Source organism: Ambystoma mexicanum, chromosome 7q, assembly GCF_040938575.1.
Source record: "Ambystoma mexicanum isolate Mex_15411 chromosome 7q, UKY_AmexF1_1, whole genome shotgun sequence".
NCBI lineage: Eukaryota > Metazoa > Chordata > Amphibia > Caudata > Ambystomatidae > Ambystoma > Ambystoma mexicanum.
This window is the reverse complement of record NC_090941.1, coordinates 1,030,438,016-1,030,458,138: the sequence shown is the minus strand read 5'-3', so window position 1 is coordinate 1,030,458,138 and position 20,123 is coordinate 1,030,438,016. Positions and strand designations below refer to the sequence as shown.

Genomic DNA, 20,123 nt, shown 5'->3' with positions numbered 1-20,123 from the left:
CTGTTGCTGCATGAAATCAACTATTGAACTATTGAGATGGAATGCCTCGCCATCAAGTGGGTGATAGAGGCCTTCAGATACTATCTGGTGGGTAGATCTTTTACCTTCTTTACTGATAATGTGCCTTTACAGTGGCTAGCTTCACAGAAATACTCAAATCAAAGAGTAGTGAGGTGGTTCCTTACTCTTCAGCCATTATTGCAGACTACTTGCTGCCACTGATCTACCCGAGCAGCTAGATCATAGGGGGAGGCATGTAACAAGCCCGAAACCTCCCGACACGCAGGCAACCATAGCCATGGAGAAGTCTACGTTGCTGGACGATATAAACGTGGAAGCCACTGGAGAAAACAGCATGTGGTGTGGGTTGGGACATGGGCACTGTCACTCAGAGAAGTCAGCAGAGGTCAGGACCACACTTCGTAGTACGGAAGCAGGAATAACAGGAGCCACCTGCGAGACAACCCACCGACTTGCACAGAGCAAGTCTACACACAAAGCCGACATGAACAGAGAACGTCCACATAACCTCCCAAGGCCAGTAAAAAACTAAACAGACACTGGCCATACTACCTACCTTGGATGGGCCCCTGAGTGGTGCAGCACCCCCAAACAGCGACTTGCTGACACAAGGATGATTGCTGATATCGGCTCTGAAACACCGTAAAACACACGGCCACGCAAACAGGCATCATGGCAGCCAGGGGACAGTTCAGGAAATTAAGGGAGTGGGACAGTGGGTATGAGTCACTGGATTGGGCCTCCTTTGGGAAATGCTTGGCAGGATGGGAAGAAAAGAAGTATAAAAGGCAGCACCTGTGTTACATTGTGTCGTGTGGATTCCTTGCTTTACAGGGAGAAGAACGCTGTGCAGAAGGACTGGAATACTGCTGGGCCTATTAGGCTAAAGGCCAGAAAGGAAAAAAGAAGAAGCCCTACTGCAGGTTCAAGACAGACAACCGTAGAAGAGACTTTAATATTGGACTGGCTGAAGGATGTTGATTTCTTTGTAGCCAATATTATTTAATTATAACCCAATATATTTTGAAGCAAATTGGTGTCCAGCTGTTGACTTCCCACAAGTGCCCATAGAATAATACGGACGGGCTCCGCCTACGACTGACATCTAGTAAAACGGCACTCCATCTGATTCTGGAGTCACACATTGTGCACCATCCCTCTCCTCCAATCGCAAAGCCATGATGTGACGGATGAATTGCAAGGCTTCCATGATCTGCCGGCTGCCGTACATGTCGTCTTTAAGGAAGAGGTCCCAAGCATGGTTTGAACAAAAGCAGGCATCAGCATCCTTCTATGGGTACACAACCTGAGTTCTTGAGAATCATCTGGCCAACAGATTGATACAATATGCCTCCACTTAATCCCTATAGGACGAGAATAGGAACTACCCCAGCATAGCATATATAAACATTTAGTCATAAGGACCCCATCATAGCATATATAAACGTTTAGTCATAAGGAGCCCCACAAGGTACTAACTGCAAGCCACCTTATGTGGGTAAATGCATGAAGAATAAATGCAGTCAAACTGTGTAGGTCTGACCATGCATTTGGGGAAAGGGGATTGTGAAGTAAACCACAAGACGATTGGTGAAAAACAAGTGTGTCACAGCAGCAGACTGCAACACAAGGGGACAAAATGAATATGAATAGGAAACTTTATGGCGGGCATGCACATGCATATAGTTTGTTGGATTGATCATGGAAAGTCTGGGGTCCATATAGCATTTATTTTTCAAACATACTTGTAACCTTGGTAGTCAGCTCCTTACTCACTAGCAGCTTGTGGAGCCACTTTTCCATCCTCTCTATAATCAGTCTTTGTGCTATCTTTCAGATGTTCTCCTCAGTTGCAGTTTTAAGTTTGATCCCTGCTCCCCTTTGTTGAGGAGCAGCTGCATGCCTCTGCAGGAAGCTCCGCCCCCCCTGCCTCCCATATGTTGGAAGCCTGAGATCATGCCATTTTTGACACCAGCAGTTGTGCCAATATCACAGCATATGTTCGAAAGAAGATACCCATTTAGAGAATCCTATCGAATGTATCCCTGAAGGGACGACAATTTGAGGGAGGAACTCCCTGAAGAAATATAAAAAAGAGCAAAGAAAGAAGCCTGTGACGTCGTAAGAGAGTATGGACGACGTCTCAGGATACTGGCTGAAGAGGATGTATGGATCCTTCAGAAACTGATGACTAAGTAAAGAATCAAGAGAACTTTTAAATACAAAACAAGATTACACGTGCACAAAGTGCTGCAGAGATCAACCGTTAAATAATTGTATAGACGCTGAAACGCAAGTAGACTAAGTCATCATAGAAGCTGGCTATATGTAGAGAATAGAATGTAGGCAAAGCCACCAATGTATAGAAGCTGGACATCGGCATCATGAATTTTAGTAAACCAGGACCCATGGAGAGGGAAATCAAAAACTATGTTGCAGCAAGAATAAGCTGAATCGTGGAGCTGCATGGAAAGGCTGTCTGACCTGAAGACAAGATTGAAGCAGCCAAGGCCGGCTATCTATTCTGGTAAGGAGTCAACATACGAAGGATGAATCATCTCTTGTTAAGGTACAAAGAAAAAAACACAGAGAGTTCCAAGTTTAATTAATTTAAACATTTAAAAGATTCAAAATGGACCAAATCGCGGTCTCCTGTCACGTGAGTCAAAGATGAAAATAGAGTTTGGACTTGGAGTCCTAGAACACGATAGTGAGTGCCTGCACTCCTGTGAATTCTCAAAGACAAGCATACTTTGCAAGGCCAAGTTCAAAGACAATCTTCATGGCAGAAGGCATGGGCGATGAGAGATGTTGGGCTAATTGGGTAGAGAGGTAGTGTCAGGCCCATCTCCTTGCACCTGGGTCTGGGCTTACGTGCTGCTAAGTGAACCGAATGTTCCAGACTTGGCACAAGCATGCCAACCAATTGCAGAGGTCCATATAACGAGGGACCTTATTGTTTGAAAACCAATAAGAAACTGTTATTTAATGTTTTTGAAGATGGCATGTTTTAGAGGTAGGCACATGTAGTCCACCTGACAGTAGGCAGCCAATTACGACGTTAGTTCCTACAGATGATATACTTAGATGTTCCCCTTAAGCCTATCCAGATCCCTAGTAGGTTTTTCATTATTTGTCACGTAGTAGGACATCACCTCTGACCTATTTTGTAATATAAAAGATATGATTTGAGAACAGATCGCTGAGAGAAATCGAGCATACGTCCGTTGATGTTCGTTGTACCTCCCTGTTTTAGATTATTGTTAATAAAACAGTACTTTTCCATCTTCCTGAGTTGGCTCGGTTATTTGGGCTCACAATTATTCTGTGTGAACCCATCCATTACATGCACGTTCCAAAAAGGCCATAAGTGCATGTGGAAGCAGTGCGGATGGTTCAAAAGGTCCAGACTAGTTTGTCTCCAGAGTTTCGGACGATCAGGCACCCTCCGCAATTAGCTGGAAGATCGCAGAGTTTCCTGTGGAGAGCTGCCGATAGAAATAAACTTGCAAGAAGAACCAAGACAGTGGGCAGGTCTCCCTTTGATGAAATTGCTGCCCGGTTTCCAGTGGCGCTCCGCGGATGGAAGGCGAAGTGGTCGGATTGGAGGAGGAGTGAATACCACAGGCCTCGAGTCGACTAACGAATGGTGAGCAGACTAAGGGGAATGGCAAATAAGGGGACGGGATTGTAATAATTTTGAGTAACAGGAAATAATTGTAGAGATAAGAGAGGCCGCCTAGGAAAACATGATTCAAGGGAATCAGAAGAGGACATTTCAAATCCCAATGGGAGTAGAGTGAAATATAAAACGCGTAGTCAGGACTACGTAAGGTGATGTCTCAAACCCTGAACAGGGTAAAAAAAGTAAAGGCAAGGGAAGAGGTGATCACGGTGTTTATAATGTGTAATATCTGACTAGTCTAAATTTTGTCTGTTGAGTAAAATATTGAAGAGTGATAGAGATTGTGAAGAATTGAAAATGTAACAGTGTAATAAATGATTGGCTCCAATCAAGAGCATAGATAGGCCATTGAAACAAAAGGATTGAACATTGATGTTTTAAAATGTTGAAAAGTGGTGATCTATGCCCATTTATAAGGTTTATTTAACGATCTGGTAAGTATCGACAGTCAATTGAGACTTGTCATTATGGGAGATACTCCTCTCATGCACCCCTGCAAGACATTGCCAAAACATAAGACCAAGCTCAAACTGTATAGTGCAGAATGGGTAAAGGGCACAGCAGATAAAATGTTCATGCCGTGGCCACAAGGCGGATCATTGTCGAGAACGGTATTGCGACACATGACCACATACTTGCACGCTGCGTACACAGGGAAGAAATGAGAGAAAAGATTAGCAATTTTAGAGCTCTGGAAGATGTATCATGAGGAAAGAGAAGACCTGCTACCTGAGGAGTAGAGCTTGTATCTACAATAGGACAGCTCACAGAGTGACTTGATGTGTTCAGTACTATCAGTGACACCAGACCCCCAAGAGGAACCATGAATCGATAGGACGCTAGGAGGCAAATCCTTTTCTTTTCTTGTAGACACTGGAGCAACTTGTTTGTGTATACGAGAGGGAAAATATCCAATGTCTGGTATTGCCATGAATGCTCAACGGTTCTCTGGAGCTATGAGTCGAGTTCCTTTTACTGATGAATTACCTGTCTCCCTAGGAGAATATGATATGTCTGTCCCTTTGTCATATTCATGACAGACACTGGTTAATATTTTGGGAAGAGATTTAATGGCAAAACGTAACATAACAATTTAATCTACTGATCAATGAATAGTATGCGCCACTCCAGGAATACACTATTTAAAGGTGGGAGAGTTCATACTGGTATTTACAGGGCATGTGTCTTTTCGACGCGTTCCGTAAAATCCAGATATTTTTCTATATGGAGTGAGCATTTTATTGACATGACTACCTGGTCTGGTGGGAAAGCTTGTGAGAATACCTGATGAGTTTCTATTCAGACCACAAATTCCCATGGATGAGTAGGGTGGACAGACTATTCCTGTAGAAATAAAAGCAGCTATAGTACGAAAGGAAATGGCAATGCTTGAAGGAGTAGACAATGAGGGTAGATCATGGAGAACAGTGATAGCTCTTGAGGAAGGATACATATTGACTGACATAACTGATGACGATATGTTCGGGGAAGAGCAAAGCGATGATGAAGTAGTGTTCTTCATGAGCATAACATACTGGATAAAGACAGAGAAAAGGGAAGTCCAACAGCGAATGGCGATAATGCGGTAATGACCACCATTCCTTCAGGGGGACCTTGAAAAGGTGCTGAGTGCCTTATGGACTACACACCCTTCTGATGCAGGATTATTGAAGGGGATAGGGGAGGTTAAAATAAAGCTTAAGCCAGGAGCAATTTTACCTCGCACAGAACAATACCCCATGTCTCGAGAAGCTGATGAAGGTATATTTCAGACTATTTCAGCGCTGATGAATAAGGGGATTCTGGTGCCATCACAGTCATCATGCAATACCGCAGTGTATCCGATTAAGAAATGTAAAAGGGGGTCATGGAGATTTATCCAGGATGTAAGGCCACTTAAGCAGATTATAGATGCTGAGTTTCCTTTAGTTCCCAATCTGGCAACAATATTGTGTAGTATCCCAGTAGAAGCTCGATACTTCACAGTGATCGATTTGAAAAATGTGTTTTTCTTTATACTGTTGCATAAGGACTCCCAGGTCTTGACTTCAATTACGTTTTGCCAAAAAAGACTTAAACATAATAGGATGCATCATGGGTACTGTGAGTCCCCATCAGTCTTTTACAGAGTCCTACAGATGGATCTAGGCAATATCGATCTTGAAAGTGCGGTGATACAGTACGTAGATGACATACTGATTTGCAGTAAAACAGAGGATGAGTGTAGACAGGACTCTGTCCGATTAATTACTATTCTAGCAGACAAGGGATATAAGGTGGACAAAGAGAAGTTACAGTATTATCAAGAAGAGGTGTTATATATAGGTCAATTGATTTTGCATGAAGGAAAGAAAGTGACACCTGAGAGAGCTGAGGCAATTATGAAAATATCAAAACCGAACACAGTGAGACAGATGCAACAGTTTCTGGAGTTGTGCAATTATGTTAGAGCCTGGGTGTTTGACTATAGCACGTACACAAGGCCACTTCTGCAAGCATTCAAGAAAGCACAAGTTGGTAATACAAAGCTAGAATATACTGGAGGAATGGAGGAAGGATTTGAAGAATTGAAAAAAAGCAATTTGTACAGCCCCAGTTTTAGGGATTCCCAATTATGCTGAGGAATTGTATTTGTTTTCTCACACAGATGGGTCAGTAATGAAAGCATTGCCAACACAAAGAACCACAATAGGGTACAAACGTTCAGCGTATTACAGTGGGATTTTAGACGCAGTTATGAGAGGACACTTCCCTTCCAAACAATCTTTAGCAGAAGAAGGTGATCATGTGCATGACTGTGCTAATTATGTTGAATTTTATGATGATATACCCCGTGTGAAGGAGAATGGTTTAGCGGATGGGGAGATTCTGTTTATTGATGGTTCTTCGAAAATGGATCAGACTAGTGGGAAAAGGCAGTGAGGTGCCGCGGTAGTAAGACACAGATTAAATGGAAAATTCAAAGTAGTAGCAAGTGCAAGGCTACCGTCTCATTTTTCAGTACAAGCAGCAGACTTAGTGGCGCTTATTGTCACGCTTGAGAAACATGAAGGGCAACAAGTGACGGTGTACGTCACGGAAGTGACATAAACCATACAAGCAAGGTTGGCACTTTAGAAGAGGAGGGGCTACCTCAGCGCAGACGGCACTATGGTGCAACATAGGTCCTTATTGGAGAGACTCATGAAGGCACTACAACTCCCAGTAGCTATGGGGGTCGTTAAATGCACAGCGCATACTAAACTAACAGATTGTATCGCTTGCACAAATAAAGCCGCAGATGTAGAAGTGAAAATGATGAGTTTTGATACTGATGAGTTTTGATACTGAGAGCATTAAAGAGCATTCAGTTACAACTGTGTTAGTGCAAGAGGGGTTTAATAAATTGTCAATAACCCAATTAATAGAGATTCAGGGATGCGCACCACAGGAAGAGCAAGAACTGTGGAAACAAAGGGGGTATTCTTTTCCCCCATGGAAGCATTATGGCGACAAAACAGCACTGGAAAGCCAGTGATGCCAGTAAATTTAGTGAAAGTCATGCTTGAACAGCTGCATTACCCCGCGCATCTAGCTAGAGAGAGTCTTGCTGCAAGTATTGCAGAAGACTGGTTCATTCCTAATTTGCTGGAACTGTTTATGGTGAACGATTAGAGGAGTAATACCTCGACCAAATGGTCTGTTTCAGCATTTACATATCGACTATTTCGATATGCTGCAGACATGTAATGGATATAGGTATCTATGAGTGGTGGTGTGTCCCTTCTCTAGGTGGATCGAGGCAGGTCTGTGTACATACCCTGATGCCGTTTGCACAGCAATGTTTTTAGTGCTCAAGGTATTTCCAAAGTGGGTTGTGTGTGAAGTACTGAGATCTGATAATGGGCCACATTTTGTTAATAAGTTATTTGAACAGATAGAGCTTCTATTAAGCATAACACACACGTTTTCTTCTGCTTATCACCTGCAAACGAACAGAATATTTGAGAGACTCAACAGCCACCTCAAAAAAAGGATTGCCAAGATTAAATTGACTCTGAAAAAGGGATGGCTGTATTGACTACCATTGGCCTTAGATGCCCTTTGGAATCAGTCAGGGTCACACCACCACCTCACCCGCACAAACTAGTGACAGGGCGTCAAATGAGAATGAGAATGCCCCTTACACCTCTGTCTACGAATTGAGAGTGATGCCCAGAGCATAACAAAAACTTTAGGTGATGAGATGCATGATTATTTGACATATATGACCTCTCGCATTTCTTTCATTTCAGATCAAGTCAAGCATCGGGGGGCGGTCTAAGAACATAGAAGAAGATTATTTGGCAACCAATAAAGGTGAACTATTACCACCACCTAAGTTATATGCTGGGAACCTAGTTTTGAATACAATTTTTACCAGGAAGTGGCATGAGCCACGTTTTCTTTCCCTTTCATTGTCGCAGGAAGTGTACCCTTCTGCTATTAAAATACAAGGAAGAAGAGCTTGGTTGCACCTGAGTGACGTGAAGATTTATAAAGGAAAGACCTTCCCTCCCATTGTTATCCAAAGCAAGACAAGAAGAATTTCCGAGTGTGCAGACCCGATCGGTGATTAAGGAGAAGGATGATAAAACAATTAGTGATTAAAGTATACTTTATTTGGACTGGAATTCAATACATACTCCTTAAACTTATTTTAGCAGGGAGTGCAAAGACTTGCAGAGAATTCCAAGAATTTTGAGATTAACTTTTAGAAATATATTGAAGCAGAGAATAATGCATCAGTGTTATGCCTAAACATCAGTTCTTGATCAGAAATTGGAAACAAGACCAGTATCCAGATTCATTTAGTGGAGAATATTTGTCATAAGTAATCAAACATATGGTACCTGCCTATAGTGACATTCATCGGTTTGTGGTTGCTGTCTTTGTGTTCATACTTCAACCTTACCCTGCTCTTTTTAGAAGAGACGTTAATATTCACAATTATTTACAGGATCCTAAAAACAGTCCAGTGATACGGAGACAGTGATATTGCTATAATTTAACACATTTTACAGTTGTAGATATAAAGAAACCTAATGATTGTATTAAAAATTATTAATGAAGAAAATGAAATGGTTATAGAGAATGAACAAGTTCAACAAGCAGTAGGATTGCGTGAGAAATCGATGCCCACATTTTTATTTATGATATACATTTGCATGATTGTTCTCGTGGTCTTACTTTTCCTCATCTTTCACAGTCTCTATCATCTTAGTACTTCAGCTGAAGGAGACGTTCCCATGGTTCTACCCACTGTGAAAACAAATAAAGACAGGCTTTTTGATTTCTATAGGTATATTGGGAGACACAAAAGAAATGAGGAAGATAGTGAAGGGATAAATACCTATCTAGATAACACAGCTCACCTGGGGAATAACATGTGGTACCAGCACATGAAAAAGTAGGGGAAAAAACATCTAAGGAGGGCTGCTATGTCTGCTCTATCGTCCCCTATGCCATGAATACAGCAAGAGCTTTCATTGCAAAGAAGGTTCCAGAGCATGATGCAAAGTGCCTCAGCCATCTTGCAACTTGTACTACTAGAGGATGATTCCAAGGAAGTTGGGCAACTTTGCAATGGAGACCAAAATGGTTGTTTCCATACCAGGATGACTACATCAAAACTCTACAAATGGAAAAGGAGCCTGGATGGAAGAGCAAGATGCTTGTGTATCCTGCTGCAGGACAGGATGAGGTGATCATTGAAAAAATGAAGAGAAGGAATTGCCCTGATGTGACAGAAATAGCCAGATCACCTGGATGTTGGGAACAAACTCAATTATTGATCTATGGACAAGTGAATTCTAAGAACGGATGGAAAGAAGGAATTATGTGCTGTGCAGCTCATCTGCTGAAAACAGATTATGTACAAGAGGTACAGAAGGTGAATGATGGATGCTTAAAGTCATGGGACAAGCACTCCAAACTGTTGACATGGGTAGAAGATGAATCAGGCCCAGTAGTTGTAATCCCATTGGTTAATGCGGCACTATGCTTCCGAAGACACGGGAAGAACCATGTGGGATATAAAAAAGAATGCTAGACCACAATTGATGTTCTTGGGATGGGAGAAGGGACAACTGTATGTTCCCTGGTGCTCATCCATGTTCCAGCATTAGTGATTCCTCAAAGTGATCTGAACATTGGATAATTTCTAAAAGTGGATGCCCACTTGAGAAAAAGAAGATTTCTTGAACTTCTTCACCGGACAAGAGAGAATTATTTCTTAGCCAAATCGATAACAGCGTATGACTCCATTCCTGAGGAGTATAGGTTGTTTAGCAAGACTGCCACAATACTGATGACTATACTCATGCCTGGGATCCAAACAGTGGCGAACGCCAAGTGGTTACAGATCACCAGATGGGAGCTTCTGCAGACAATCAATGCTACCGTAAAGGGATTCAACGCCATTAAGGAAGAGCTGAGGGCCATACGATTGATGGCTCTCCAGAATAGGTATGTCCTTGATATGATCACAGCGATGGAAAGAGGAGTTTGCACCAAAATTGGGCCGTCATGTTGCACATACACACCTTTTACGATGAACAAAATGGAACCCTGACAGAGGCCCTGATGTTGTTTACCGCCTTGCATAACAAGACGGAAGATGAGACAGATGACATTGAAAATGGCAGCTGATTTGCCTCCCTGTTCTCATGGATTCCACAATGGTTGGCAAATATATTCTAAATTCTTGGATTAATATTGGTACTGGTGATGTTTGTATTCTGTGTAGTAAGTATAGTGATTGCCCAATGCAAGAAAACAACAAAGAAAGTGGTAGGGATGAAGATCATGGTCGATTTTAGAACTGAACCAAAGGCCAAAAAGCAGACTGATGACGCTGTGAGGAAGTCCATAATGGCCAGCATTGCATCACCTGAGGGAGCGAAGTTCCTTTATCAAAAGAATCATAAGAAGTACGTGGGACGATGGGTCTATTGTACCCCAAATGGACAACGTAACTACATAACCTGGAGTGTAGATGAACATGTCAAATCAGCAGGCACCCTGAGGGGGGTGATGAAGATATGGACACCAAAGAAACACTTCTTCAAGGGAAAATATCAGGAGTGGAAACAATTGAGGAGGTGGTTGAGGACTCAACCGGAGGGGGAATGTAGAGGAGCTGCTGCGTGCCCCTGCAGGAAACCCTGCACCCCTACCTCCCATACGTTGGAAGCCTGAGATAATGCCGTGTTTGACACTAGCAGTTGTGCCAGTACCGCAACATATGTTCGAATGAAGATACCCATTGAGACAACCCTGTCAAATGTATCCCAGAAGGGATGACAATTTGAGAGAGGAATTCCGTGAAGGAATAGAAAAAAGAGCAATGAAAGAAGCCTGTGATGTCATAAGAGAGTACGAGTGACGTCTCGGGATACTGGCTGAAGAGGATTTATGGATCCTACATAAACTGATGACAAAGTAAAGAATCAAGAGAACTTTTAAATATGAAAAATAAGATTACACATGCACAAATTACTGTAGAGAATCAACCTTTCAATAATTGTACAGACGTCGAAACACAAGTAGACTAAGTCATTATAGAAGCTGGCTATATGTAGTGAATAGAATGCAGGTGAAGCTTGCATTTTATAGAAGCTGGACATCGGTATTATGAATTTTAGTAAGCCAGGAACCATGGAGAGGGAAGAGAAAAACTCTGTCACAGCAATAATACACTGAATCATGGAGCTGCATGGGGAGGCTGTCTGGCCGGAAGTCAAGATTGAAGCAGCCAAGGTCCCCATCTATTCTGGAAAGGAGTGAACGTATTCAGGATGAATCACCTCTTGTTAAGGTGCAAAGAAAGAACACCAAGAGTGCCAAGTTGAATTCATTTAAGACATTTAAAAGCTGAAAAATTGACCAAATCATGGTCTCCTGTCACGTGAGCCAAGGATGAAAATAGAGTTCGAACTTGGAGTTCTAGAACACAATAGTGAGTGCCCACACTCCCATGTATTCTTAGAGACAAGGATGCTTTGCAAGTCCACGTTCAAAGACCTTCATGGCAGATAGCATGGGCGATGAGAGATTCTGGGCTAATAGGGTGGAGGGGTAGAGTCAGGTACATCTCCTTGCACCTGGGTCTGGGCTTACGTGCTGCTAAGTGAACCGAATGTTCCAGACATGGCACAAGCATGCCAACCAATTGTAGAGGTCCATATAACAAGGGTCCTTATTGTTTGAAAGCCAATGAGAAACTGTGTATCTAATGTTTTTGAAGATGACATGTTTTAGAGGTAGGCATATGTAGTCCACCTGACAGTGGGCAGCCAATTACAACCTTAGTTTTTATAGATTATATACTTAGATGTACCCCTTAAACCAATCCAGATCCCAGTAGGTTTTTCATTATTTGCCACGTAGTAGGACGTCACCTTTGATGTATTATGTAATATAAAAGATATGATTTGTGAAAAGGTCACGGCGAGAAATCGAGCGTACTTCAGTTGACGTTTGTTGTATTTCCGTGTTTTAGATCATTGCTAATAAAACCGTACTTTGCCATCTTCCTGAGTTGGTTTGGTAATTTGAAGTTTTTCTGTGTGAACCCATCAATTACATGCACGTTCCTAAAGGGCCATAAGCTCACCTTCTTCAGTCTCTGGATCTTCTTGCTGCATGCTGGCTTGGAATTTCTCTATTTAGCTGAGCTTCACTTGCATGGCATTTGCTGTTTACTTTGCTCTTGGTGATGTCCTCTGGACTTTCCTGTGTTATTGCGATCACTTCTAATGATTAGGATCTTGAATGCCTCGTCTCCTTCAAGTGTGCATTTACGTTGTCTTCTTTGGCTTCTAACTTTGCTACAAGTTTGAAGGGTCAGAAGAAGGAGTCGGGCACATGAAGGACATTTTTGTGGTTTTTAATTAAATTATATAGACAAGGTCTAACGTTTCCTATCGCTAAAGGGTTTACCCTACCTAAAGAAAAGAACTAAGGGTGCTCGTCAGTCATCATGAAGTCCTTAAATTGATATGTCCTCAGTCCAAACCTGACTTTACCTGACCCTATCACTTAGATAAACAACTTACTTAACCAAGAGAAGATCCTTATTCGCTTGGGTTGGTGGCTTCTTCAATAGTCTCTGGATGAAATGTCTCTGTTTCACCTGTTTCCAACTTGTATATCCTTCTTCCGTAAAGTCTGGATACTTCCTCCATGAGCTCTTTTAATGCTTGGACAACACTCCTGGGTTGTGTGCTTCCTTTAAGGCCCGAGTCCTTACATGCTTTTGCACACTCTTGGTTCTTGTCTTATAGTTTCTCAATTCACCCTTGAGTAGGTTATGGGGGACTTGATCTACTTGCATGATGCCTCTCTCTCTCGGGATCTCTCTTTAGTATTTTCTCTTCCACTCTTGTGCTCTCTTGGTATTATGTTGCCATATTTATTAAGACACGGCTTATGGGTCCTGTTTTCTTCAGTCTTCCTCTGTTGGTTTATTAGGCTGTAACCCTTCCTCCCAGGTATTCGTCTCCAGTCTCTCTATTACCCTTTTGGGTTTATTTTGTATTTGCTCTATGAGTTTTCCACATGGCAAATTAAACAACTTTAGTCCTTGTGTCTCTTCTTTGAGACTAGGATGAGTTACACTCTTTATGCACATGGGCCCCTCACAGAATTGCTGGTTAGTGACACCTTCCACATTGGTAATTTGACAATTATGTTCCTCTTGCCTAGTCTATATAACTGGGACGAGTTGCACTCTTCATGTGTTCCTTCCCCATCTGCCTCCCCCTTTTCCTGCAGCCCCCGGTGCCTTCAGGTGAAAATGGGAACCTTGCAAGGCTCAGCACTCGCTCGGGTATTCTTTTCGGTACTCAGTTTCCTTCCACTTGGCTTTCGTCGGCATCCCCATCCTGGCTTCCACTCAGGCTGCTGCCTTCTTCAGGCACAAACAACAGAGCGTTCTGCTTGCTCCGTGTAGTGATGGTTTCAGCGTAGTTGCACAGGCTCTCTGCCCACCACAGTTTGTTTGTGGTCACGCACCACCAGGATACCTCTTCTCTCCCGGGCAGCGGTTTCCCTGGTGCCTTGCTGGCTGGTCTCTTGGCATCTCAGTTAGGCGATGTTCACGTGTTCGAAAGTCGCAGGCTCTGCAACTAGTCTGCAATCTGCACCTTCTTGGGGCGATCACTTCAGGGGGCATCCCCTGCAGCCAAAACTCTCTCTCGTCCTCTCCTAGTCTTAGTTAAGTGCAAGACTCTTTAAGGGACCTCTCCTTTTCAGGGACGTCATTTCACGTAAAATGCCAGGGGTCGCGGAAATGACATCGCACAACCCTTGACCTCTGATGACATCGCATCTTGTGATGTCATATGACCCCATCCCGAAATGACATCACGGGAAGCGATGGAATACAACCTTTTACCCCATGGCAAAACAGGAAGTGGCATTACATAACATTGTTCCCAAGTACACAATGGAAAATATGGTTACGATACCACCACACTGTGATATACATTTGATACAAAAATATATCACCATATGTATCGTTAATATCAGTCTGTTTAGGCCCACAATACCAAATTACTGTGAATGCCAGAAGGCGTCCAGGGCCAAATGATAATGAAGTGTTGTTAGATAGCACTTACGCTTAAGTGCTTTATACAGAACAAATACACCTGCAATATCACCCAACCTATGTTGGTACTCATTTATCGACCTCAGAAGGATGAATGGCTGGGTTGAGGTGTTTAAGAACAGACTAAATCAGTGACTCACCCCCTGAAGTGTGCCTGAAATAAACCTTTAATCAGTCTACCAATTATTGTATAGAATACAGAAAGACAAATTATTTGTTATTTCTATTTTTTAAGGTCACTGTTGAAAGTGTTACACTTGTGGAACCCTCTGTTTTTTTACGAGGCCTGAACAAGAGCGCCAGCCACTCCAGAAACAAAAAGCCACAGCCCAGGAGCTTTCATTCAACAAAAAAATACACTTGAAATTTTTTTTTCTAGGTGTAGCCAGGAAGACCACAGGGGTTGCAACTGTGACCCCTGGCGACCCCCAAATGACGTCCCTGCTTCTTTTACGTTCTCTGATGGTTTTGCTTCAGCATTGAGTATGGCCATATATAAGGATGTTGCATTCTTCTTCCCAGTAGGCAGTCCCAAATATGCAGATAGTGTGGCTGATCCAGGGAGCTCCTCATAGGAATGGGAGTCCCTGCCCCTAAGGGGGAGTCGGGTCCCACTTGCCCAGACACTAAGGGAGGGTCTTGCGTTGCAGGCTCACCTCCCTAGCTTCACAGGGGTGGCTCTCCCTTGGGTAGACGGGACGAATACCCTTGATTCGTCACACCAGGCATGCTGAATCCTTTCCTAATAAGCCAGACTCCTCATGAGATGTGCTTTTGTTACCCTGGCCTGTGGTATCCGTCCACCGGGTAGCAGCTTTCTGCAACAACTTTTTACTTATGGCTTCAAATGAGTTCAGAAGCTTCACTCTTGAGCAGAAGTCAGGCATAGAACACAGTCCCTCAGTATGAGTATTCAAGCATATTGCAACTCACCCCTGGGCAAAGGGTAGCTCAATTGTCCTTTCCTCAGAGAGTGTTTCCCTTTTTATCCAGGGAACAAGCTTGAACAAAGTTCTTCGTACTTCCTGTCTTACGTTCTGTCTTTGTTTTTAGATTCCCGAGCAGCTTGCACCTGCTGGTCTTCAGTTCCTGTGGCACCTCTGACCCTTTTCCTCTGCTTTTGCTTTTAAAAGGGGCCTCATCACGAGTTGGGCGGTATCCCGGAGGTAAGACCGATAGGATACCCCTGGGTCTATTAGCGTTACCGCCAAACCCCCTGGTGCTATTAGCACCGGATCACGGGTTTGGTGGAACGGTAATTTCCCATTCCCTATTGGGCCCATTCAGGGATTCCCCATTCCCCATTAAGCCCGAAAACCGGCAAATTTGTGGTGGATTTACCCCCAGCTCTCAGCTGTGGGTAAATCCTGCCAAACCCTTAAAATCGGCATTAATAGCGTTACCACTGCATTTAAAGGTTACCGCCAAACTCGTGAAGAGGCAGATCATCTTTTCTTGTTGTTTATGGAGAACATTCTTTCTTATCAGCAGTTCTTTTTACTCTTCAGCAATCCGCCTTTCTTTCTATTGTATTCAGTCTTTATTTCCAGATGTATTTGGCATTCTGCTCTTCAGTGTCTCAGGACTGTGGACCGTTCTTCTTCAATGTGTTTCTCACACAGACACCTTGGTTTTCTTTTCTTTCGGAGGCAGTGGCTCCGGGGCCTGTTCCCTTCTTGGTTCATCTGCCGCTGTGTTATCAGTTTGCTTTCTGTGTGCCACTATACTCTTCTTAGTATTTAAAGTGCCCCACTTGTGCAGGGTACACAAGGTCAGGTCAGGTAAACAACCTATATCAGTTTTTGAGTGGTTAGAACAGTTTTTTTCTGTTCTAAATAAAACAAACAAATCGGAGCGGTCTTCCTAAATCGAACTGTCACCCCCCCCCACACACACACACACGACTGCATGCAGGAGCTGACAGGAGTGCCAGAATAAGGAAGCCACGGGTGTGACAGTTAAGTATTTGTGTGACTGTCTGTTGTGTGGGAATGTTTATATAGCATGGGAGCGGGCGGGGGAATAGTTGGAAGATGGGTGTCTGTGTGGGGTCAAGGAGGAGTGTTTGTGGCGGGTATGGGAAGCAGCAGTGGAGCGAGTGTGTGGGCCTCATTACGAGTTTGGAGGTAGCCATGCCGCTTTTAGGGTCAGGCTAGCTTTTAGCGGCATGGCTATCCCCATTCCGAATACCGGGTCCCGCAAATAGGGAATTACCGGGCCATGCCGACTTTGGCGGCTCCGGTAATTCCCATTCTCGGGACCAGGAACCCGGTACATCCCCATTCCCATTTGAACCCCCACAGGGCTCCATGGGAATGGGGAGGATGCTAACAACGGGCCCGTTAATGACGGACCCGTTGTTAGCATCCGGGTCTGCTCGCGGGTGCCGGTAAGGACGTCTGGTCTAGGCCAGACGTCCTTACCTCCACCTGCGAGCAGACCCGTGATGTGGCGGTCCGTGCATCGTTCATTACAGGACCGCATACGTTGTAATGAGGCCCAGTGTGTGTTTTGTGTATGTCTGGAGGGATGAGGAGGACTGTATTTGTATGGATATGGAGGGGGCGGGGAGGTGTGTGGTGGCTCCGGGAGGGCTGCCTGCATGAGAGGGTTGGTGGGGACGTGGCTTCAGAAGGGTTTGGGGGTAACCCCCCCTGAAATCATATTTGTGAAGACTGAAGGTCGCACAAAAGCGGACGAAAAACTGTCTTTTTTGCATGCGGCCTTCAATATTCGGAAATTTCACACAGAACCAGTTTTTCAAAGGGTATTCAAAACAGCACAAAGTTTTAAGGTTGCTGATTTTATCAGCCAATGGAATTTGGCTAAGATTTGCTGCCTCTCAGCACGGTGGCAACGTTAGATCCAACATATTTAAATACATAAATAAATAAATATTGAGCAGGTGACCTTCACAGCCACTAGGGCGATGCGTTTTACAAATGTACATTCATAAGGGACTCGGTGAATTAATGCTTACTGGTGTGTCCTAATGTGCAGTTTAAATAATGTATACTCGCTTTCTCTGCTGCTATATTAACACACCACTTTGTGTTCACAGATTAACAGACCACCGAGGGCATTGGATGCTCGGCATCGCGGCGACACGCCATGAATTTCGCGGACTCGTTCTCATTATGCACACTGCTTCTTTGAAACTGAATCAGATCCTTTAACTCTGCTTTATTGTATAATGTCTATGTGGAAGATGCCAGGAAGGTGGGATATTTCTAAGGGGGTCACTCCAAGCGTATGACAAGAAGAAAGTTAGGTTTTTGAGGTGGGGTGTGAGGGGTTGGGGGGTGGTTTAAATTGCCTTGAATTACAATATTTGTCTATGATCGGTACTGGAGTTGGTTTGCAGAAATCAAGCCTTGAATCCCATGAGCAGAGAATGGTTGGCTACGTTCCCCAAAGATGTTCCTTTCTATGGCATTTCAGGGCTGGAGAAAGAGGCTCTTGCGAGGGCAAAATCAAGACACGGTAGAAAAAGCAACAGAATTACTGGGAGTCTAGAACCCCATCAGAAGCTCTAGATCCCATGTGTAATGAATTGCGTCGCATGGTAGCTCATCTGCAAGCTCCGCTCATTCTTGTATCTCCATGAGGCATAACAATAAAGCATGATTTAATTGAATTGACTTGACTACTCAGAACGCCATGTTGACAAATGGGAGTGCAATGCAATGACATATATCGCTCATTTTGTTGGGGGTACAATTGTTTTGCAGTGATCAGGGACATGTCTTTCAAACAAAATGGCGTGATACTGTATTGACCCAGACGTCACTTGTGAATGTGGTGTGGCCAGGGGAGTGAAGTGTGGCATGCTCACTCCACATCAGACATGAACATTCATTGTTTTGAGAGCATGGCCATGCGTTGTACCACAGTGCGGTGGTGCATTTGCCAAGTCACCAACAAGGCCTATAATGAAAGGATCCACACCACTTTCCAGTCCCCATCCTTCACGCCCAAAGGAACTGCAACCATTGCCGCGCGTTCTTGTGAGCAGATCTATCTGGCTTATTAGTTGGACAAAGTGCCCCGCCTGTACTTGGGTGTGAATGTGGTGGTCACTGGGGCCGGGTGCGCTTGGTATGATGCTGCAGCCGGAGAAAGGACACAGAGGGTCCCAATGGCCACCCCACCTTAAACCAGGAGTAACACAGAGGATTGTCCCAGGCAGTTCACTCTTAACTCCTCTGCCTCCTGTTAGCGGCTTGCGTGTGCTTAGAACAAATCAACAGGTTTCGGCCCATTTGCATGAGGGTTCTCATATGTCCGACCTCGATTGAGGAAAACATCTGAAAGGCTTAAGGGGGAACTGATGAACCCAGTGCCTGCATGCTGACAGCATTTGATGCATATGCCAGCATTGCCACTGTCAGACTGGCTGAGGGAGTGCATGGGCGGTGTGCTCGTGGAGTCTAAAAGATGTGCTTGACATCTAAAATGGCAGCCGATCCTGCAATCAGCATGTTTAATGTCACCGTGCACCATGGCAGACACAATCAAGTGAATACAGTACTGGGGAGTCACTGCTCTAGTCCCATTACAACCACAATAAGCCCATACTAGTGTCTCCACTCCTGAGTAAGACCACCCAATTGGAGGGTCTAAGTCCCTATATCAGGAAAGAACAGTTTGGCATGGGTGTGGTCTAAGGAGTTGGCCATCAATTGTTTAAGTTTGCATGAGATGGAGGCAGGTGGCAGAAGAAATTCAGAGCAAGGAGGGAGTGTCCAAGAGGTGAAGGAGAGAGGAGGAGGAGGCAGAGGAGGCCAAAGAGAAGAGTCGGGAAGAGGCTTAGCAAAGGTAAAGGAGAGAGCAACGGGAGGCAGGAAGGTCAAAAGGGAATGAGCAGAGGTGGAAGAAGGGGGCTGGGACAAGGGGAAAGAAGATGGGGGAGATATGAGGCAGGAGGTTGGACAAACTGGAATACGAAGTAGGAAGAACATGATTGTAGAGGTGGGAGGAGGTGTCCAAAGGATTACTAAAAGAAACAACAGGGTGGAAATTGGAAAAAATATTCAGGAAGAAAAGAGTGATTATGAAAAGAAGATGCAAAAGAGATACAAGGAGGAGGTTGTAATGAGACATAAGGAAGAAGCTGGGCGTGACATTGGAGAGAGATCGAGAGGGAGGCCTTCAGGGAGGTGCGAAGAAGACATCAAGAGGAGGTTGGTGGAGATATTCAGGAGGAGGTCATAGAAAACATTAAGGAGGAGGGAAGGAGGTATAAGGAGTGAGTTAGAGGAAATATTCAGGAAGCGGTAAAAGAGAATATAAAGGAGGAAGGAAGGACATATTCAGAAGGAGGGGAGAGAGAGAACATCAAGGATGAGTGATGGAGCCATACGGATGAGAGCAAGAACATTAAGTTGAAGGGAAGCAGATATAATAGAGAACTTGAAGAATAAGAAAAGGAGACTTAAGGAGGAGATTAGATAATGTATTCTGGAGTTCTGCAGTTAAAGGAGATGAGAGGTAAAGACCAGGGACGAATGTGTTATGTAATGCTCTTAGTGAAAGGAGAAAGAAGCATTGCAATGTTATTGTGGAATGTGTTGTAGGGATTCTGTAAGGTAATGTTTGTGGATGAAGGAAGGGAGGTGTGAGAGGAGGTTGGGGGTCTTTACTCTTGTATGTTTCTTCAGAATAAATCCTATGTATGCTTCACTAGCGTGTTGCGACTCATCCTTTCAGAATGATACAGAGGGCGGTGATGGAGGACCAGAAGGCAGCAAGCCCTTGTCTGACAGGAGTAGGTATGAACCTGTCCCA

The 20,123-nt window shown here is 44.0% G+C and overlaps 1 protein-coding gene across 1 annotated transcript in view; it reads left to right on the top strand.

Annotated features, from left to right (window-relative positions):
• LOC138528559 (ecto-ADP-ribosyltransferase 5-like) overlaps positions 1-17,973 on the top strand; it is a 354,318-nt gene extending 336,345 nt beyond the window's left edge. Inside the window, exon 5 of the mRNA XM_069640325.1 lies at positions 17,398-17,973. Within this exon, the coding sequence (XP_069496426.1) occupies positions 17,398-17,402 (5 nt within the window). The 3' untranslated portion in view covers positions 17,403-17,973. The remainder of the gene's footprint in view (positions 1-17,397) is intronic.
• Positions 17,974-20,123: the final 2,150 nt, after the last annotated feature.